At 38.5% G+C, this 23,420-nt stretch overlaps 1 protein-coding gene across 1 annotated transcript in view; it reads right to left on the reverse strand.

The window, feature by feature from the left end:
• LOC140245588 (von Willebrand factor D and EGF domain-containing protein-like) overlaps nucleotides 1-23,420 on the reverse strand; it is a 119,529-nt gene that overhangs the window by 78,872 nt on the left and 17,237 nt on the right. The window contains exons 4-5 of the mRNA XM_072325152.1: nucleotides 10,980-11,039; nucleotides 490-626 (exon numbers count right to left, since the gene is read on the reverse strand). Coding sequence (XP_072181253.1) covers nucleotides 490-626; nucleotides 10,980-11,039 — 197 coding nt within the window. The remainder of the gene's footprint in view (nucleotides 1-489; nucleotides 627-10,979; nucleotides 11,040-23,420) is intronic.

Genomic DNA, 23,420 nt, shown 5'->3' on the forward strand with positions numbered 1-23,420 from the left:
GACAAGATGTGAGAGTTTTTTATGCCGATTTGATTTTTATTACTATACCGACGAGAGCAGTAGATATAGATTTATGACAGCAATGATAAACCAATTCACTATTTCAGTCTCCCTGCCTGAAATACGGACTATATGTATATTTAACATGCGTACAACTTCGAATGCAACCACGCTCTGACGAACTGACAATAAAGAACTATCTTCAGTCTTTCGTTTCGAAATATTTCAGCTACGTCTTCCAAAACGTAATTGACAGTGCTATTTCATTCCAATTCTATCATTCTTTTGCTATCATGAGTCTTCTTAACAACTGTTACAATGAACCATTATCAAATGTATTATTTTTCTTTTAGTAGCTGAAAAACAGCTTAATCAATGCTGGGAACATTAAGGTTGCGATTTCACATGAGGATATATGAGATCGCGAGGTCAAAAGACAAATCGGACATTACAGGTATTAGAGAAGCAGGATGAAGTGAACGCTCAAACCTTGAACCACGTGACGGTGTATCCCTTGGTCGAGTGCTCACGTGACTCGAGGCCCCTGAACGAGCATCGCAGTTCCACCGTGCGTCCAAAATGAGTTGGAGTGATTTGGGGAAGACCTAGAATCGCCGGAAAACTTTCTGAGATGGGGGGAAAAAGAGGAAGACAGAAGGATCATGATAGATGAATGACATTCACAACTTTACCTGCATTAAGTACTGCTGTCACGACTCTGCACTTACTCGTAAAATACATCCCCCCCCCCCATCGTAATATAAACATCACTCAAACACTGACAAGTCAAAACCCTATGCACTCCGTTCTCTCTCACTATTTTCATTATCGTGTTCACTTCAGATACAATTTATAATCTCAATACTTACAACTGTGATTAAATGTGTGAACATGGTTCTGATGATTTGAATAATGACATTCATAAGATTAGCTGTTTGTATTTTGGTATCGTTATATTGAAACTATTCAAGCTAGAAACGGTACTCGAAAAAAAGTGACTACGTGGTTCCCAGTTGATTGACTTGGGAAATATCAGTCATAAAAAAAAAAAAAAATTGCATGCTTATACATAAATGAAACCACCCCACACAATGTACGTATAGAAACAAGTAGAAAATCATTGTTAATCATCTACCATCATGCAGTGCCAAACCATAGACCTACTTAGAACATGACTTAGGTCTATTGTCAAACGATTCCTTTGTCATATCTTGTCCTTTCCCACCTTTGTTTCTCACCTTTTTTCATCTCGCTAATGTATGTGATATGCATATCAACGAATGTGCTTCCCAGTAATGTGTGAATAATGTTATGGAAGTGCTTTCGTACGTGAATGTGTGCGCGCGTCAATTCCCCAAGACATTTCGGCTTGAATGATGTTCGACCGGCATTTTGTTTGTTTTCTTTTGTTTTCTCTCAAAGTTAGAGAGGAAAAGAAATAATGAGTAACGATTCTCCATGTACAGAAAGCTGTCTGCGTATTGATTCATTTCCTGCAGAAAACATCTTCGGGGGATACATGATACACGCGATTCCCTGTTCTTGTTCTTGTGTATCTTCTTCTTTGAAGAAAGAGGAAACAGTTGAACACTCGTCGAATTTCGAATTCAAGAGTTTCTCGTATTGAATGTCACCGGGGGGCCTACTATCAAGTCTTGGCATCCACTAGCTGTTTTCGACTCGTAACTTTGACCCAGTTCGGGCAAGAAAATCTCACTATCTCTCACCTTGGGCGTTAACAGAAGTGCGGGAGAGTGGAAATATCTAGTCATTCAAGCAATTGCTGACATTTTCCCGTGTTATTCGAGATGAATGAAAGTTACGACTCTAAAAATACCGAGCTCCACCACTTTTTCCCCCTACAACCGATCTCGAATAGTATCTACAATGTCCTTCCTCCCACTGTAGCCAACTAATAAAAGACAACTAGGTTGACTCGATTCCCCTTCTGAGGTTCACATTTCCTACCCTTCTTCTCTCCGAGCCATCGTTAAATTAAAAATAATCATGTAAACCGCATGTTCAAGATTACATTAAAAAGATAGAAACAGAATTATCCAATTGTGTCCAAAGAAGCGATAATGAAATCGGAATAGAATGGTAATGGCCCTTTGAATCTCACAATAATTTTACTCACATGATGTATGTACATTAATAAAATGTAGGCCTGCAACCTTTTTCGCTAGAGCAACAACGAGAAGGTGAAACATGCATAAATCATGTGAATTAGGTGCATGGGTGTGCAATAATGTAATTTCTGTGGAAATGACAACTCAAGAGTTATTGAAACCGTGTTCAATCTTCAAGTATTAGGAAGACCAAAAAGAAACAAGAGACCCGCGGGTCTAGCGCTCATCTGAGTATCGCAAGTTCACCTTTCACGCAGTCACTTATCTACATTATTCACAGCTCTACTAAAATTTGACCCGGTATTTTCAAGTAGAAAATGAAAATGTACAGTAAGGGCCCAAATTTTTAGGATTCCTTAATTTGGGGGGATTGGGGCCCCCTGGGGCCCTCTGGGTGGGGCATGGTGCCCATTTTAACAAATTGAGATCCTGACCCCCTAGGGATGCTACCTACCAAGTTTGACGAAAATCCATCAGGAAGAAGATGACAATGTACAATTCAGGCCCCCATTTGGACCTTCCCAACCCCCCCCCCCCTCTGCCCCCAAGAGGGGCACCCTTGGATTTGCTATGAACAAACTTGAAACTACAGTCATTAATGTATTCACTCATAGTATTATCTTAGCTCTATAACTTCTGATTCTAGAGAAGATTTTTAAAGATTAAAAACTACAGTCATCACTGTACTAACTCATAGTATTAACTTAGCTCTATCATTTCTGGTTCTAGAGAAGAAGATTTTTACAGATTCCTTTAATAATTTTGGGGGGTTTGGGCCCCCCTGGGGGCCCCCTGGGTGGGGCATGGTGCCCATTTTAACAAATTGAGTTCCTAACCACCAAGGGATGCTACCTGCCAAGTTTGATGAGAATCGGTCTTGGGGATTTCAAGAAGAAGATGAAAATGTAAAAAGTTCACGCACGACGGACGACGGACGACGGACGACGCACGACGCACGACGCACGACGCACGACGGACGCCGGACGAAGGGCGATTGCAATAGCTCACTTGAGCCTTTGGCTCAGGTGAGCTAAAAAAAAAATCCATCATACAGACACAATGTTCTGGAGGTCACGGATGGACTCATCTATGTTCTATCGTGGCTTGGTTCTATTTGAAGGAGGGGTATTCTAATGTGGCTTGGCTGTATTTGGAGGATGGGGAAGTCACGTTGAGCAGGAATAACCTTCACCGGAATCAACAAGCGCCCAACTCCGGAGAAAGGGAATGATGAACGTGCTGCAGTCTCTTTCCTACCCAGTCTCCTTCCCGCCTCAAACTCAGCTCATCTTCCTTCTGCAACATCTCACATGGACCTCCTCTTCTCCCTTAATTCCCTCCCATCCCATCCCTCCCTTCCCCTTCCCCCCCCCCTCTCTCTCTCTCTCTCTCTCTTCAGTCATCCGCCAACACCCCGTCCTTCTAGCCCACCCCCGATAGAACTATAATCATGATATGCATTGCGAAAGTAAACATGAAACATGTGACGAAAGTGATTCAGTTCTTGAAAAAAAAGGAGAACAATTTATATTTGAAAACTCCGCTCGAGAAAGACTTGATAAACAACAATAGCACGAACAAACAAACGAACAAACAAACAAACAGACAAACAAAGGAACGAAAAACAAACGAATGGGTGGAGGCAATGTTGTTTGAACCAGTTAAATATTAGTCTGAAAAGAAAGAGTAACAACAGTGAAAATTTGATCGAAATCGGACAAAGACTTACCAAGGAAGTGTTGAAGCTTTGATGATCATGCATGCTTCAGTCTCAAATCCTATACTTGACTGATCATTCTTTTGAAGTTATTCAGCCAGAAATAACAGTATGTTTTACATGCACCTTTATAGTAGGATAATTTCATTTCGTCATTATTTTGTACATAAGCAAAAGAATTGCGGTGATGAATCGCAAGTTCACTCATTGAATATTCATATCAACCTTTAGAAAACTGTTTTGAAAATCGGTGAAACAACCAAAAACAAACAAACATGCAAACAAAAATATCATAATTTCCTCATGTTTATTCCGATTTTGATCAAAATATTACCGTCACAGTTGCGCTTATTCAGTTTTCCTCTTTCCTTTTGGACTTTCAACTGGTCCAGAGCACCCTTTTAAGACAAACAAATAGGTGTTTTTGGGTTCGAATCGCGCTGAAACATCTCCTGACGGGATGTTTTCCCCACTAACGCTCCAAATGACACAGGTGAACATAATTATCATACTTTAAAATGCGGGAATGAATGCACGGCAATTAAGAGATATGATACCTCCTTGGCACTGTCAAGGACCTCTGAAAGAACAGACCTTACACTCGGAGGCTACCCTGGGTAAACGGGGCATCGGTCACTGCTCCATCATACTAATTTACTTCTCTGAAACAGCACACCCTTCCATCTACTCTTTGAAGATCTTTCTCATCGCTTTTCGAATCATGTCCACATTTACGGCTAGTGTAATTTCACTTCCACTCTGGTGTGCAAAACGTAAAAGGAACTGTTATCGCCATCTGATCGCAGACACCTGCATACAATTTACCACTCAACCTAGAAACGACATCATACCAGGAGAATAATTCAAATCTCTCGCGAAAACAAAACAAAACAAGAACAGTTACTGTTGTTTGCAACTGCATTGACATTTGTGTCTCATGAGAGATAAAGTAGTTAAGAGTTTGCAGGTTAAAAAGAAAGAGATAAAAAATGCAGCAAAATAAGAGATGAACATGGACTTGAAACAGGAAACGTGTAGAAAGTGAGAAGCAGGTGAGAAGAAGGTAATCAATGTGAGAGGTGGGAGGCCCGATTGAATTTGAACCTGAACGTGCAAGTGATTTCGTTAATTGATTGTGTCCAACATACTAGGGAGATTGAATCTGCGAGTGGATTCGAGAGATACGGGTTTTATTCAGCGGTTTGATAAGGGGTGCCGATACAGAGATCGCTGGATCAAGAGAGTGATGAAATGTTGCTAATGGAGGCACAGGCATGGGGATGATGGGGGCTGTCTCGGATGGGGCGTAGTGGGTAAGGGAGGAGGTTACCAATCAAGCTAGACAAAACAGGTCTGGAGGGGACAATCGTGAGACCGAGCAGGAAGGGGGATCGGGGTCAGGATATCCGAAATATCCGCCACCTGAGGGAGCGCAAGCTTGGAACGTTACCAGCCGAATATCCGAAAGAACATAAATCAAACACGGTTTGGTATGAGACTCGGAGTAATCGACGGAATGGAGGTATAAACACGTCCACAAGTAACAACGGAGTCAGATCATATTATTATCATTACATTTGCTCGTCTTGCGAATCATTCCAAGCTTTGACTAGTCAGGATTCCGCTGGTATAAAAGTATTTAATTTCTTGAGTATTGCAGCACGGATATCAATTGCACACATATCACGAAAGTAGATAAACCAACAACATCAATAAATACTTTTTAACAACGCGGTGTGAATGGCTATGTTATTCTAAAAATTATTAAACCATTTTGGGGTGAATGGGGCTGGTAGAAAGAAGATCCTCTGGTTAAAAAAGAAAACAACAACAACAACAACAACAACAAAAACACATTAACTGACTGCTAGATGATGCATGAATGGCTAACGACATAATGATTATACCAGCCGTTGAAAAAAAAAAATATTTACGCCGACAAATGGAGTATACACAAATATCGCGTCAATAATTACGCAATTCCGTATTTGTTTATTCTAACTCTACGGGCTACCCATCCACATGTTTTATCATTGAAATATTGTTATTACCATTATCTAACGATTAGTTTGAACCGCAGTTTTTTATGGGTTTTGGTTTCTTCACAAAATCATGGACACTAGTAGCAAACATGGCATACAAATTGACATATAAACGTTCATGATTTTCCTTTTATTTTGTTCATTTTCGCTCTGATATGAAATACCTGCAACTTGCATACACGAAGTCTAATTGTCTCTTTGCAAGCAATTTGCCTTTTACGTTCTACAATGGACCCTCCATTTGGTCAGAAATGTGGAAGAAAAAAAACCCCAAGAATTCTGAAAAGAGAAGCACGGAAACTTATAATATACCGCTTAATTGGCATGACACTTCTGGGCAATTTGTTTTCTATTCAACGATGCCAGCTTGCCCATTCACAAAACTCTCTAGACTCTACATTCTTCCCTTCTCATGGATTGAGAAAGTTGCTGCACTTAAGTGGCTGCAAAAGCCAATAATCATGCACTACCTCCGTGAAGGCTTTGATTGACTCTTGTATTTGCCAGTAGTGACACACTTTTGTCTCTGTTTTCCGGATTTCATCCATTTTGGTGCTTCTGAAAGAGGTCATACAGCTTTATAGCATTTTGAATGAGGGAAATGTCACAAAGAAAAAGGGCGGGAGTCAGAAAAAAATGTTAGAAAGATGGTATCCTTGTACCGTCTCCTCTTTGTGCTGGACACAGTCATGTGACAATGGTTTTGATTGGCTGAAACTTGTCTCCAGTGACAGCCCTGTCTGCTGTCTGTTTGTTTGTTAGTACCGCGCTCTATTTTCTCCCGTTCAGTTGTGTTGTAAAAGATCGTATCTCGCTTAAAGGTACAGTTGACCATTTGCAGATGTAACAAAGACCCAGCATTATTGCTTCAAAATAGTTCTAAAATGTGAGTTAGGGATAGAAACAACCAATGTTAATTTGAATCAGTATAATCGATGTTAAGTATTGCTAAATATACAAAATGTGAACAATAGTTATAATAAAAAAAAAAAATGTTTCCAGACTAAACCGTCTACAGTTATATGGTTTAATGAAAAAAAAATCAGTGATACATATATCTCCTTATATTCTACACTTTATTGCAAAAATTTTATATGGTAGGATGTTATGTGATGCAACTGACCTACACAAATACATCAAAAGTGATATATTGAACATTTTCTAAATCACTGCCCCCAAAGGTAAACAGGACCTTTAAAGAAAAAAAAAAATGTGTGAGCCGCCAAGGAAATATCAGTGTATAGTAGCAGTCGAAAATAGGGCATAAAGATCAGGCGACGCCGATTTTCGTCAAATGACAATCTCACTTTGTGGCGATGTGTTTTGATTGTTAGAGCACACTTACCTCCTCTGGAATTATTGTTCGTAATGGTCAGGTCAGAAATCGAATTCAAATACTATTATCAAATCTCTCTTTGATATTTTACGGAATCGCATCAATTCATTCTAGAGCCAATATCAAAAAGTGAGAACTTTAAAGCGTGAAAGGTATAAATACAAACAACTTCAAGGACAAAATACCACAAATTTCAAATCGAATGATAGCAATGAGAACATCCATATCAAACAAAACAATGACAATAAAAGAAAACCCCACTACAAAAAAGAATAATAATTATTAATGGCAACTACAGCGCTACAACTACCACTACTAATGATGGTGATGATGATGATGGTGATGATGATGATAATAATAATAGTAATAATAAAACTAATAACAATATTAATAATAATAATAATAATAATAATAATAATAATAATAATAATAATAATAATAATAATAATAATAATAATAATAATAATAATTGAGGAAAAAGGTGAAAGAAGAAGAGGTTTCATCAACAATGTTGTTTTCATATAGCAATGATGATAGTGATAATGATAATAATGATAATGATAATGATGACACGTATTTCGAAAATGCTGTGATGCCTTCCTAACCTTGGCTCTGTCTTCTCTCAATTTCTTTGTTTCATCTCTAGATTCTTTTTAGTTCCCATGCATGCATATCTCACCCCTTTCCAGTCCTGTTTCACCATAGTCATCACTTTCGTGCGGGGATTTCACCATGTGCAGCAATCCTCATCCGTGTTTTTTGTATTACTCCTTATTCCCCACTCCCCATCCCGTTCATCTTTGCAACCACTCTCTACTTGATTTCCTCGATTACCTCGTTCAATTATAAGTCTTGTCCCCCCCCCCCCTCCCCATGTTATCCTTTCTCCGTTTAGAATTCTCCAATGCCTTGATTGTCGACGTTTGGACATGTAGCTCCATGGTTTGAAATCAATTAACTAAAATTCTAATGCATCGGGAAAGTTTGAGGAAAGTTAGACATTCTGTTCAGAAGTTTTGGTTTAATCCGCGTGCTTTAACCCCACGCTCCATACAAACGCTGACTAACATGAAAGCTGTATAGTACACTTATACATACGCAGACTTTAACATGAAATCTGCAGCGAACAGTGCATTCGTTGTACTTTTTACCTTCAAGAATACAAAACAGAAATCCATCCATTCATTATTTCTCCTTCTCTGTCACTGTTCTGTATTCACTGAAGTTACCCCAACACCCATGTATAATCGGAAGTACTCGAAGGAATTTGTCCCTTAAAGGGATGATATAATTTTGGTTGAGACGGAGCTTCAGGTTTCCAACATTTTTTTGGGTAGATAATGACAAACCACTTATGAAATATGAAATGACATACAATTCTATGAGGAACTCAAAGTTTATTTGATGAAATTGGTTTTGAAATGGCTGAGATCGTATCTAGAGGCAAAGAGGTCCTAAGAAGAGGCGGGACCCACCTTTTATTAGGACCACTTTGTTTACTTTGCTTTTGGATATCACAACAATTTCAAAAAAGATTTTCATCACATAGATTCTGAATACCTCTAAGAATTGAATGCTCTTTAATATTTCATAAATGGCTTTTAACTACATTATAAACTCGCAAAAAAAAGTTTAAAATGTGAACCTCCCCATCTCAACCAAAATTATACTATCCCTTTAACTGTTGTTTTCAGTCAAGGAGCAGCGCTCTTTGATAAGCCAAGTGGGATCGCACAAACACACACACTGACCAGTCTGTTGTGAGAAAACTAAATTCTGACTTCTTTAGAGACTAATCATGGTCACATTCACCTGCTCGCAAAGCCTGGATAATCCGTCGTCGGAGACGGTTTACTCTCGGTCATCATTGTCAATGCATTTTTAGATTCCTTTCAAGGTATTCTAAACGCTATTTCCGCCACGAGGCACGATCTTTAGTCAGACTACATTTACTCGGATTACGAAGGGAAAGGAACCACCTCTCCCCAACCCCTCCCCCCCCCCCCAAAAAAAAAAAAAAAAAAAAAAGAGAACAGAGAAAGAAGAGAGCGACAGAGTGAGAGAGAGAAAAAAAGAAAAGTAAAAAAGGGTGAAGTATGTGTGTGCATGACTGCACGGAAAATAGTCGCACGTTTTGTCTGATGAAAATTCTGGATAGAGTAAAGCAAAACATAGAAAGATAAGATAAGATAACTATAATATAAGATAAAATATAAGATAGCGAAAGATTCTACGCATGTATTGTCTTTTCAAGATTGCAGATTTGTTTGTCTGTTTTTTCAATCTTGATCAAAGCATATTAAATGTTTCCTTCGAGTCTTGAAAACGCATATATCAACTCAATGAAATTGCCAATCAAATATATTATATAACTAAAAAATAAAAAAAGGGAAATCAACGTCGTGCTTGAAAATAAAATTTACAAATTTTGTTTCAGACCGTTGATTGCGATGATGCACTTTGCCCACAGACATTGATATCATTTACTATCGTGGGTGATAGATATCATGAATATTGCGATTGATTTCACTATCAGTATGCTGATATAGCCCGCAGTGCATTCGCTAGCATATTGTGAACCCACAACAGCACAAGCTGCATTTAGCTGCGTAGTTTTTTACTCTCACTTTCTTTTTCAACGGGCAATGACGGGTGTCCGCGAAATTTGGTTCGTTGCCAGATAACAAACGAAAGGGGAAAATACACTCGTAATGTGATAACGAACAATGCCAGCTTCGATTCGTATCAACCGCTCCAAAATAGCATAAAACGCGGCACGATTTTCTGGTTTATGTGCAATTTCCTGCGATTTGTAAGCCACTTTCCTTACCAAAAAAATCCTGTCGTCGTAGAGTGGACAAATGTTACGACTGCGTAAAAATGCCCAGATTGTGCTGATAACTCCTCAACAAGATTTTATTTTCTCTCCAGTTAACATTTGAAATGATGAAGCGACGCCTGTAAATAATTTTTGATGCTTCCATTAAGGGCTTGTTCTTTCTTATTCGTCACACGAATGCAAGCTGCTTCGAAGCTTCCAACTTCCAACATAAACCTCGTCATCACCCTACATCATTCATTACGTCCTATCCACCTGTACATTATCTCATTATTCCTACGTTATTAGCATCATCATTTTCGTCGTCACTGTCAAAGAGAATAATCATTAATATCACCAAGGATGTAGCCTTTTGCTATCTTTGTCTTTATCATGATCACGTCTCTGTTACTTTCTGCTTTAACGTTATCTCCACCATCTCGGTCATATATCTTCTTTTTCGTCATCATCTTCTTCTTTTCCTTCTCCTCCTCCTCCTTCTCCTCCTGCTCCTCCTCCTCCTCCTCCTCCTTCTTCTTCTTCTTCTTCTTCTTCTTCTTTTTCTCTTACTGTGTCTTCTTGTCCACCTTCCTCTCTTTAATTCCTCCTCCTTTTTCGTCTTCCTTTTCTCGTTCCCCCTTTCTTTCCTGGTCATCTTCATCTTCTTTTCTTTTTTTCATTCTTCATTGCCATCAACGTTATAGTTGTCATAACGATAAATCCCCCCAAAGTTTGTCTATTTCTTTGTTTCTTTTTCCTTCTTTGATTGAAGAAAGTAGAGAGAGAATAATGTAAAGAGGGAGGGTGGAGTTCAAGCGGAGGTTGATGAGGGAGGATGAATACTACGTTCATACAATTACCATGGCAACAGAAGCAACTAATTTAGACAGTCATCGGAGGGGTAGAGATTGAGTGGTTACAGTTCTGCATTACTTACCCCTGCACGGCTCGAAGCCATCGGGCGAGATTTCTCCTGGACCACATTTTTCACGTGCCTCTGAATAGATACGAAACAACAAAAATAAGGATGATGACGCTACTTCTACTGCTAATATAGGTTTTCCCGGTCAATTTCATACTTTTGTCATTCAAGTTCCTATTCCGAGCATTCAATTTCACGCATTCCACGCTCGCAGCACTGAATCAGCAATCAAATTCAAAATCCGGTCATTCGAATTCACTATCCGAGCATTCAAATTCACTCTGGGAGCATTCAAATTCACTATCGGAGCATTCAAATTCGCTATCGGAACATTCAAATTCACTATCGGAGCATTCAAATTTAAGAGAGGAGCACGCATTTCATCATTGAGCATTCAAATTCATGTCAAGCTGGCGACGGAATCTCGTCGGTCATTCAAATTCGTGAATAGGCAACCATGTTCCGAATAACTGCATTCAATTTAAAAGAAGTCTTGAATTTAGTTAGTTTGGGGAAGTGTATGCATGTGTTTCTCACTTGGCTTTGGATATATTGGGATTTATGATTATTATTTATTTTGCAGTAGAGGTCCACCTGTTAATTGACAATTTTGAACTCGCGCTTAGCAAATAGGAATATACAGGCACATGTCCCTGGGATTGGACATAAAATGGAGGTCCCACGTGTAAAAGAGTCACAACTCATGCATGTAAAAGATCCCACTTCATTATTCATCGCAAAGAGCAAAACATCTAACTGGACCCCATATGGAAGACCAGCTTTTGCAGCTGAATATGGGTTATCCAGCCATCTTCTTTGATAGAAAATGAAACAAACAAAAATTAGGCACTGTATAGGTTTACAGACGAACATAATACGGAGGGTTGGTTGACACTGTCGAGGAAAAAAAACACCATAATTTCGACTATTTTGAAAAGCATACATGAGTATTTTATACGTGTTGTTTGTTGTGTATTGCTGTCTTATTGATTTAATTTTGCGGGACTATGTGAGATCATTGTGTGTCAGTTTGTCTTAAATTGATGAATTGTCATTAATGTGGTTGGTGTTAGGGCGTTGCAGTATCATCAAGAAATATGATTACTCGTCGTTGTGTTGTTTGGATGCACTGCTTATTGGACATTGCACTATGAAATTTATTGAGATGAATAACAAAGAATACATGAACAGAGAACAATGTAGAACATGTTAACAATCCTAATTACACTATATGCAAGCATTCATTGGTTGTGTTGGCCCTTTTTCCTTTCTTAAAAGTCTCCTCCATTTTCCTCGTTAAATTGATTGCACGAAGTAGGAACTTGATCGCCTCAAAATGAATTTGAACGCTCCAAACAAGCTCATTGGGACTATCACGTGACTATCGCATGAATTTGAATGCACGAGTAGGAAAGTCGGTGCTCGCATTTTGAAATTGAATGCCCAATCGTGAAATTGATTTCACGAAAACGAAATAGAACGCTCATAAATGAAATTGATCGCTCGGATTCTGAATTTGAATGCCCCAATATTTTTGCGTGCGTGCGCTGCGTGAATTTGAATGCACATTAATGAATTTGAGTGACAAAAATATGAAATTGACCGGGAAAACCTATACTACGCTTAGCACAATCACTACTACTCTTACTATATTACTAATGATGATAACGACAACAATATCAATGCTGACGATGCTGATGAAATAACAATTACGAAATTAATGATAATAATAATGACAGTAATGATGAAAGTAAAAATAATACCGCTGATGATAGTACTACTACTGACCAGAGCAGCCACTAACACCACACCTGTTACCTTCAATGTTGCCACTATTGTTTCAGATACTTCTACTACTACTTCAACACCCACTACAAACCAGCCACCTGCAACCTCTGATCTGGGAGGTGTGTTGTTGATGCGTGTTCTGGTTCATGCAACTCGTGATAGAGGCGTGGTGCTTCAATCTCTTTGACAACTATTTTGGGATACATACGACACAGTGATAATGTTCATGCAGACTGAATGGTTTGATCAAGGGCTTGGAGATGGATTATACAGGAAGTCAGGGGCGTGGGAAGTATAGGAGAGGAAATAAGGCTAGAGCTGCATCATTTCAATGATTATGAAAGAATAACTTGATCGTCTACGGCCAATCCTTGGTGTCTAAAACATGCCTGGTGAAAAGTCTTTCTTTCAATAATAATATGATGTAGTCAGAAAGTGCAGCAGTCAAAGCAGATCAAATCAAATCAAAATCGAAGAATTGCGAGGCTATATCATCACTCCTCCAATAATGTCCTCTGTTTTGCCGTGAAACGATGCGGGAGGCACAGTGGCTTAACGGGTGAGAATCCCGACTCCCATACAGTCGGAGGACCCGAGTTCGATTCCCGTACCACTGCTTTACGTCCTTGGACAAGATGTTTTTGCCCACTATGTCCTTCTCGACCCAGGTGTATGAATAGGTAATAATAGGGTAATGATACTTGCTTATTTATGTATTATTATTATTATTATTATTATTATTATTATTATTATTATTATTATTATTATTATTATTATTATTATTATTATCATTATTATTATTACAATTAATATTAGTAGTAGTAGTAGTAGTAGTAGTATTACCATCATCATCATCATCATCGTCATCATCATCATCATCATCATTCTTATTATCATTTTATCATCTTACCTGACACTCGATTCTTTATATAATCAGCAATGTGACGCAAGTATTCTTTCTTTCTTTTTTTCTTTCTTTCTTTTTTTTTTCTTCTGGCGAGAACTTCGCAAGAGGTAAAAGTGGAAAAAGAAGATAATGAAAGACAGGAGGGGACGAAGAGGGGGAAGGAGAAAATATAATAAAGAAAAGAAGTGAAAAGAGTTAATGGAACATTTTCTTTCTTCCTAAAAGTAACTACTGCTCAACTTTACGGCCCACGCGCACAAATTTCGTGACCGACTATTCCATACACACTAACGACAAATCCAGGTCGACCAAAAAAACAGAGAGAACGATGTCGGTTTTAACCGAATCTTCACCTCCCTCGGTTGGGGAGACTCGTCCAAGGCATGACTTATACAACTGGTGTGAGACGGGCATTTCCGATGATTTCGATGATTAATTTGACAATTCCTTGTGCGTTTCGTATTCGTCATGCGGATGTTTCATCTATCTGCTTAATATGACAGGTGGAGAAGGGTTTGCGAAACAAGCCAAAGTTTTTATAGGAACACAAAACAACAACAGGAACAACAGTATACCCAATGGGGTAAAATCTCGTCTCGCCAAGAAGAGAAGTGCAGGTGGAGCGTGTGAGGATAGGGACGGAGAGGGAAAGAGACGACAAAAAGAAAGATAGACAGTGGGAGAGAGGAAAAAAACGGATCTTAACCAGAACAGTAAAATAACCAGAGCATGCATAATTATTACTATTGAACTGACACAGTTTAAGCCCCCAGGATCACAATTGCAAATTTCTATAATTCAACAGGTCTCAAATTGTAGGCCCTACCTATAAAGCTTCGGAGTACGGAAGTGTTTCATTTCACTTTTTGTATAAATTCCCAAAGACTTTAAATAAATCTTCAGCAGATCAATTCATGACATTAAATCAATGATATCTATTACTTTGAGATTTAAGAGCTTGAGCCGTTTTAGTTTGGGGTGGGTTTTTTTTTTTTCTCATCTCTCGTACGGGCTCTTTCCTTTTTGCATTTATCCTGAGCGGTTAATTTCTCTTGCCCTTCATGCAAAAATATTCAAATAATCCAGGAATATTCGAAAGACAGACGTTCAGTGTTTTGGCATAACGGATCCTATTGTGCAAGGTGCATTGCGTAATAATACTGTAATAGATCACGGCGGGGTTCATTGGCGGACAGGTAATGCGTGAGAGAAATTAAACTTGTTCCGTCTGGTTTAAAAGCTGGCACTTGTTACTTGTATTTTGGCGAAAAAAAAGTAATGATGAACACTACTCCCTTACAACTTTAGATACCCCACTACCTTTTAGGGACTCCATGTCTGCAGTATTGAGACTCTATCGAATGTCATTACAGCAAAGTCTACCTGAATAAAGGGAATACTCCCCCTTAACTACCCCACAAAATAACGACAACAAATTTGATAGATATATCACATGCAACGTTATATTATCACAATAATAACCCTCTGCGTCTACATTTGTCAAAACGCAGATGGGTTCTTAAAGGGAAAATACAGTCTAAAATAATGAATGAAAAACTGGAAATTTTAAAATTCTATGAACAAACTATATGGCAAGTTGTGATGGGATGACATGCTCACTTTACCATTTGCATATTCATATTGACCGTTCAAGAACTGTTTTGTGAAAAATTAGTGAAACTTCAAAATGTTATAACTTCCATATTTTTCATCCGATTTTAGTCAAATTTTTACCCTTGAACTCGTAAGATTTTACTCTTTTTTATCAGACTAACTTACATTTGGACTGGATTTCCCCTTTAACCGTCACGGTTAAACACAAGACACTCTACTGCGTGGAGTCACGTTCACAAATATTTATTTCTTCTGTAAATGTTAGTCACATTGGCTGACCACAGTATATAATGATCAACAACCAAAGCAATTCACTTTTTGTCTTCTTTCTATATCTTTAAGCTTAGTTTTGTTTCGGTTTTTTTTCTTTATGTTGAAGAAGAAATGAAAATACAATCGCTGATAACAGATTGACTCAATTACATGCGTCTTTATTGGTAAGGCGCAAACATATATCAACATGAAATACACTACACCACTTTCGATTGTATTGTACGGCTAACAATCCGCTGGTTACTTGGTGTCTCCCCGTACGATCGTGAAAGATTCGCGCAACGTCATTGCTTTGTACACGATTCTCGGTACAGTAATTAGAACGTAATTGAATTATGTTATGTGTATTTTAGACATCCCGTTAGCGCGCAATAATTACTCAAACGTGACAAATACAGCGCCTCGTTAATTACCGCTGATGGCGGCCTATTAATCACTCGCTTGGGATTACGTTTACCAAATTTCTTTCATATTTTCGCCTCTTTCGGATGTAGAGTTGTGAGTAAGGATGACAGTGTCTTTTGAGAGAACACCGCAGAAGGGAAGATGACAGAGGCAAGCCAGATGACGACATAAACGGTCAACACCGAACGGTGTCGATCCGAAGCAGCAGAATATGGTTACCTTAAAGATAGGCCTACTCGCTCTCTTCAAAAGTCTGTCACTTTTTGAATGTTCCCTTCTCTACCTTGAACGACGAAACGAACCTAACACATAACCGGCTATTTCAGACAAAATCATAGCACGAAAAATTCTACGCAACGAAAATGTGGATGCCATCTACGTAAAAAAAAAAAAACGTGTACAAAATATGAAAAAAAAAATACAGATGCATACTATTCCTGTCACCATGTCAATAACAAGACTGCCCAATCTGTTGACCAATTCAACTATAAATGGCGTCCACTAAGTTAAACAAGTAGAAACAACCCGGAAGATGTTTACGTTATTCAGACAGCAGGACGGGTGAATACCATGTCATGTGCAAATTGGGATGTACATAAATATGACAGTCGGCCTGTCACGGTTTGATTTCTTTAGTTTTAGGTGCTATCCTTCGAGGCCGGCGACCTATTTTCACCCGAATCTCAGTCAGCAGTTGCAATGACCCCTGACCCGGGCGGAGAGAGGGAGAGGTCAACGCCATTTCGGTTTGTGGGTCACTCTCCAGTGACGTCTCGCTGGGAAGCGAGTGGCGAAGTGCGGTCAATCGATCCAAAACTCCATTAACTCGTTTGAAGAGAGCCACTGAAAGGGGACACAATACCACGCCCACAAAAGTTTCGTCAACCTGTCCTGTCCTTGTAATAGGGATGGTATCGTTTTGGTTGAGATGGGTCTTCGGGTTTCCAGCTTTTCTTGAGATAAAGAGACCTCTTGTGAAATATTAAAGAGCACAAAATTCCAAGAGGAATTCAAAAGGTTTTTGTTATGTTTTTTTTTTATGGAAATCGGTTTTGAAATGGCTGAGATGTCCAAAAAAAAAAAAGAGGTCATATTAGGACCACTTTGTTTTACTTTTTTTTTTTGGATGTCTCAGCCATTTCAAAACTGAATTTCATTAAAATAAAATTTCTCTTGGAATTGTATGCTTTTTAATATTTCGTATGTGGTTTCTAATCATGTCACAAAAAGTCAACACCTGAATCCCCTGTCTCAACCAGAACTATACCATCCCGATAGCTCATCCCACTTAATCATACGATTATGTCCCATCTCCCCGTGATAATAATGAATAGAGTAAAATGATGTCATTACCGCTCCTAGATTGCAGTAATTATTAATAGGGCCAATAACACAGCTCGATGGAAATAATTAGGCCTACATGTAATCTTTATCATTCTTACTTCGATTATCTCTAACTTCAACGTGGTAAGTACTGAGGCTAGCACTACGATAGTCATGTCAGGGCGGGTGATGGTCCTGCATGCTTCCATGTTGCGATGACGCTTGCGAGGTCTCTGGGAATTTCCAAACCACACATACCCTCGGTGTGTCAAATTATAATCTGCGGGAGCGCGTCCATGTCACTTACAGGACATTGACACAAAGCAACAGACAGTACCCTCGATTTCTAAAACCTCCCACGTAACTCGCTTGGCAAGAGAATGTGACGATGCAAGTACGAAAATATATTACATGTATCACAAAACACCTACTATTCGCAATATATCTCTCTCTAGAATGACATAAAGTATGTCATTACCAAACGCAATTCAACACCATGTTCATTTACCACTTTACAAGAATAATGTGCATCATTTTCACTATCATCATTTCTTCCATAGAATGGATAACAGTAAGTTTTATTCCCGTCAAAATGTTGTAACGCCGATACAGGGCCTACTACTAACGAGCAACGGAGAATTCAGATAACGCTGAAGATGGAAGAAAACTGAGTAAAACTTTACACTGTCGCTCGTCTTCAAATTATATTAAACCACCCCTATATGATACTATATTACATGCTGTCAATTCAACACGAATGTCCTCCTTAAAATGTCGATGGTCATTGAAATCTTTGATTCTGTTCACGAGATCACTTTACCATCAGAACAAGGGACGAGTGTTCAAGAAAGTTGTATTTCGCCCACGCCATCAACCTGTGCAAGTGATTTGAACTTTACATTTGATGAACACAGACAAGATGAGTATAAGGAAAAACAAACAAAACGGCAAATTGGACTTCCATCGAATTATCCGAGAAAACGTTTCATTCCTCCCTCCTCAACTTGCTCTCAAGTAAGGCTTTTGTTCTGTCCTTGGCATCCTTTCTCTTCAAGCAAAGTTCTTATGTACCTAAAATCAAAGCGCAGGGAGTTTGAGGTTTCCCTGATGTCACGGACGTATCTGTTTTCTCTTTGTTTCCACTTTTCACTTTTGTGGACGAGTGTTTGGAGAAATTTGAAACTTTTGATTTTTGGCAATGACAGTAAAACGTCAGCTCTGTAACCCTCTCCACTGACAGTTCAGGACAAATCCTGTCCCTGACCTTTCGGCAGAGTTCATGTCCACTCCATCACTAGCTCCAACTACGGTGATAAACCGCCTCCATCCTGCCGATTACTCAGCCGATTTGCTTGTTAGACCGAATTACGTTTTCTCTTCTTCTCCTGTTCATCTCTCTCTCACCGCAGCAGCCGTGGCTTATACTCCCAACAACCGCCAAAAGAAACAGAAGTCCCCTAACTATACATACGCCACCTTTTGCTGTCACTCTCTCTCTTTCTTTAATTTACAGAAAAAAAGAGAAATGTTTTTATCTTACTTCATCAATATTACAGGGGAGTCGTCTGCAATTTGAGTTCAATTATTTGGGCGGCGCAAAGCCCCGCGTCCAGGGTGGCTAGAGAGAACCATGGGACATGGAGCTGTCACAGATTTGTCACCAAGAGAGACTTGATTCGAAATGTTCACAAAAAGAATGTGTGTGTTGGGGGGGGGGGGGTGTGGGAGAGAGAGGTAGAAGGGACTTGCTCCCCCCCCCCCGAATCTAGTAATTGGGGGCTTGTCCGGGAATTATTGCAAGCTGGACAACCATTCATCACACGATCACCAGTCAAAACCATCTCTTGATGGCCGTCACAGATTAACGACTTAGGCGGATTTGCAAAGTTGCGCAAATGTCAACGACACTTCGCTATAATTTGGAACCCTCTTCAATTTGAGTAACAATCTTTTTGTATATTCATAACACTGCAAGAATTATAACATTTATGACATGTTTAACAAAGCCTCAATATTACAGGCAACCATCTACTTCACGCAATTAAGATAACAATGTCGGCTCTTCAAAAATTTCCAACTGACCTGAATGCAAACATTCCCTAAACTTTATCTCTGGTGAAATCAATAAGATTATTTCCGCATCCATCGTATCGTTCAAACTTCATTTATGTAGTACTGTACTAATCCTAATATTTGCAACTGATCGAGGGAGGATATGCAGTTATTGAAAATGAAATTCCATATCATGTTCAAGTTGGCCTTAATGAAAGGAGTAAAATCAGACAAAAAAAAAAATGTATGCGTTCAATCACAAGCGGACTTAAAAATGATAGTGTTCGATTTTTTTCCCCTAGAGTTCCCTATGTTTTCACAAATCTATGACATTAGTCACAGTGGTATACTTAAATTGACAGAATAACGATGTTATCATCTCATAAATTTTCCAGTCAACTGCGTAAACATCTTCATGTATTACTCTTTGGGAAAATGAAATCTATACGAGTATTAAAGTTTGGTATCATTTTATCATTTTAATGTCAAATTACTGTAATTTGTTGAGAACCTATAAATGATGTCTTTCCGGGGAAAGGGTTAAAGTTGGGTAATTACAAACTACAAATAAATATGATTTATTTGATATGTTTTCGACAAATGATTGCGACAAATTGAAGGGTAGTGAGATGGTGACATTATCGCCTCGTCTGATTTTGTATTTTGGGGGAATATGCGTGACAATTAAATAGTAGAACGTAGTTTGTTTGGCTTTATGCAGGTCTGTCTTTTTGATATTACACAAATTGATTGTTTATTTATGTTGTTGGGTTGTTTTGCTATCTAAATAGAATAAGCTGATGTTTCTCTTAAAGCATCTCTGGGATTCCAGGAACCACGCGCAGGCAGTCCTTGTGCCAAGTACCGGGGAGGACCCGGGAATGGTCCCCGAGAGTGGGGGACAAAGCGAAGCCCAATTACACTGTTGACGAACGCCTAACAAGCCGGAAATTGGGGCTTGAACTTCCAACCCCCCATTGACCCGCGAGAGGTGGGCTCAGGCTGGGCTGCTGGTAGTCTTCCTTCCAGTTGTTTCACAAACCTGCCCCTCATGTCATCACGCAGAGGCAACATATTTCGTTCTGTTTTGTTTTATTTTGTTTGTTTGTTTGTTTGTTTTGTGGTTTGGGTACCGAGTAGCTGTGATTTTTAGATTCTGATAGTGCTTTATTATTGACGCTATATACATTCTTAAAGTTACTTTTACGTGCTCTACTTCCAATTTATACATAACAGATCTTCTTCAGACCGAAAACAAACTCGAACAAAATAAATCCTGTCTGAACGGAACAAAAAAGGCAGTTTAATCTTCTCACATATGTACATGTATTCTTTCATTACAGTGAGTAACCTCGAGTTAATAGGGCCTGTTGAGCCTACAGAGAATCTGATTTGCACATCGAGATTCCGATATTATGCCACTGCATATAAGATTAGTCTATAGTCTGTCCTGTCACAACTTTCTTGCCCGTCACTGGTCTGCCTGTCAGAAGTAGGCCTTCAGTGTACTGTGGTAACCGTAATAATACTGTTGATATATTCAAAACGAGAGGGATCTAGACTAACTACGTTTTCCCTCTAAAAGGCCGCAATAACATTGCTGTGTACGTACGGTACCAGGTACGTCCGTTTCTTCTCGAGTCCTTCTAACATGCTTCATGTGAAGGATAATGTTATAATGATAATACATGGAGCAGAGACATCTACAAGGCTTTCACAGAAAACATGCGCTCAATGATTTTTCTCTGAAATACTTCCTAACATCAGCAACCTGTCCTATTGATTATACCTGTAGCTAAGGCACCGCATTAATTATTGTTTCGCACATTCTCATGTATGTATGGTTATGATATGATTCCTGATTTATTCTGTGTTATGTTTTGTTGGAAGAAAAATGAGAAAGAAAATAAGTGAATTGAATGAACTGAATAAATTGAATACTATCATGTATACACAGTACAAACAAAAACTGCCCTTTTGTTATTGTTTTTTAGTATTTTGTTCAGTTCACGTTTTGAAGAGGTTCATCGCAAAACGAATGAACTTCAGCGCGATTGAATTAAGCTGCTAAAACAAAGTACAGTGTAAATATTACAATAAGATGTAAGATATTTTCAATCATAACTTCAAGAATATTCCTTGTTATGTTGCAAGTGAGATATCACTGGAAATGTTTTATTTTGCTCCATCTGACAAAGGGCTTACTCTATTCGTTTGTTTTTTTTTTTTTTTAATGGCGCTTTTCCCATTAGCGATTAAACTCTCCTTTTTAAAACTTGTACAAACACAGTACTTGCAGAAAATGCTCACTGTTTAATGGTCAGTCGTGATTGCCGAGCCATGTAAGCATTGAAGAAAACGGTTATCGCTTTTGGCGCCTTCAGCAATTTAAGTGAGCTCATGCATTTACTACACCGGCGCACATGTTATCTTTCGAGAGAGAGAAAAAAACAAACAAACAGAGGCACAACAACAACAACAACAACAACAGCAAAGAAGAAGAAAACACAGGCCAAGCAACAGCAGCTATTATACGGTTGTATATAGGCCTATAGTTTGTTTATAGATAATGGGGTATATTTCTTATTGTTCCAAATCTTATACGATAGCAAAAGGTTGTGGAGTTCCAAAAGATTGCAGATTAATCAAAAGAGTGTAAAAAGGAATACAAATAAGTAAGGCTAGAAAGTATTACTGAGAATTGAGGGTAAGTGTGCAAAATATGTTTTGAAATCCTATTATTTTTTTTTTTACCTGAGCCATACGTGTAAGTAATTAAGAATGCTTGCATACCATTTCAGGGGACTCTTTCAATTGAACCAACCTCCTTGAATGATCCTATTGAACAATATTAAGTTATAGTATCGGAGCGATATTTTGGGGCAGTTTTATTTTGTTTTATTTTGCTTTGTTTGTTTGTTTGTCTGTTTCTTTCTTTCTTTCTTTCTTTCTTTCTTTCTTTCTTTCTTTCTTTCTTTCTTTTCCAAGAAGTCACAATGAAAGTGCGGAAAACATTATACAACCACTGTTTTTGATTTTGCTTTACACTGGATTTAAAGGTCCAGTTTACCTTTGGGAGCAGTGATTTTAAAAATTTTCAAGATATCATATTTGATGCATATGTGTAGGTCTGTTGTATCATAAAACATCCTACCATATGAAATATTTGCAATAAAACCTAAAATATAAGGAGATATCAGGGTTTTTCTCAATAAACCGTAACTGTATACGGTTTAGTCTGGAAAAATTTTTATTATAACTATTGTTCACATTTTGTGTATTTAACAACACTTAACATCGATTATACGGATTCAAATTTTGACAGTGGTTGTTTCTATCCCTAACTCACATTTTAGAACTATTTTATAGCACTAATGCTTTCAACTGCAAATGGTAAATTATGCCTTTAAATATGCGGATCACCATAATGAAAGCATTAGTCGTTGAAATCTGTAAAGAAATGGGCCTACAGCGGAAATATCAAGGACAACTAGCGTCAACAGTATCTTCATCTTCCGTCTGGCTAAAGATATGTTATAATTGCAAAGACAGAGGGGAAAAAACGTTTATAAAGAGAAAATAAACTATTATACGACACCTGTACAGATGCTTACATCTTACCATCATGTATGCATGTGGGCTACTATGTTGATGATATTGCTAGAGAAAAAAAAAATAATGCCTCCGGCACCCTTCGGGTGGAGGCATAAAAAGAAAGAAGTGTAAATGATGTGTTATACAGAAAATAAACAAATAAAATTAAATCAAATCACATCAGTTCCTCCCAGGTAAGACTACTTCCGAGTTACACTACGATTTCTGCATCTTGCATGGGGAATATCTGAAAGTGACGACGTCTAAAATTTCGAAAAACGTATTTCATATCGCGCACATATCATGGGCAGATTGTTCTAGTTTGGGGTTTGCAAAATACATTTAAACCCAATCGAATTCAAACTCTAGAAATATTGGGGGGGGGGGGAGGGGGGAAGGGGTGCGTTGACCTTCTTCCATCAAAAAGTCTAATCTTAGGACCTAAATGAGATCATGTTAGACTAGATAAGATCGAGCGTAAGAGAATGTGATTTATATTT

The sequence above is a fragment of the Diadema setosum genome, chromosome 22, assembly GCF_964275005.1.
Source record: "Diadema setosum chromosome 22, eeDiaSeto1, whole genome shotgun sequence".
Lineage (NCBI taxonomy): Eukaryota > Metazoa > Echinodermata > Echinoidea > Diadematoida > Diadematidae > Diadema > Diadema setosum.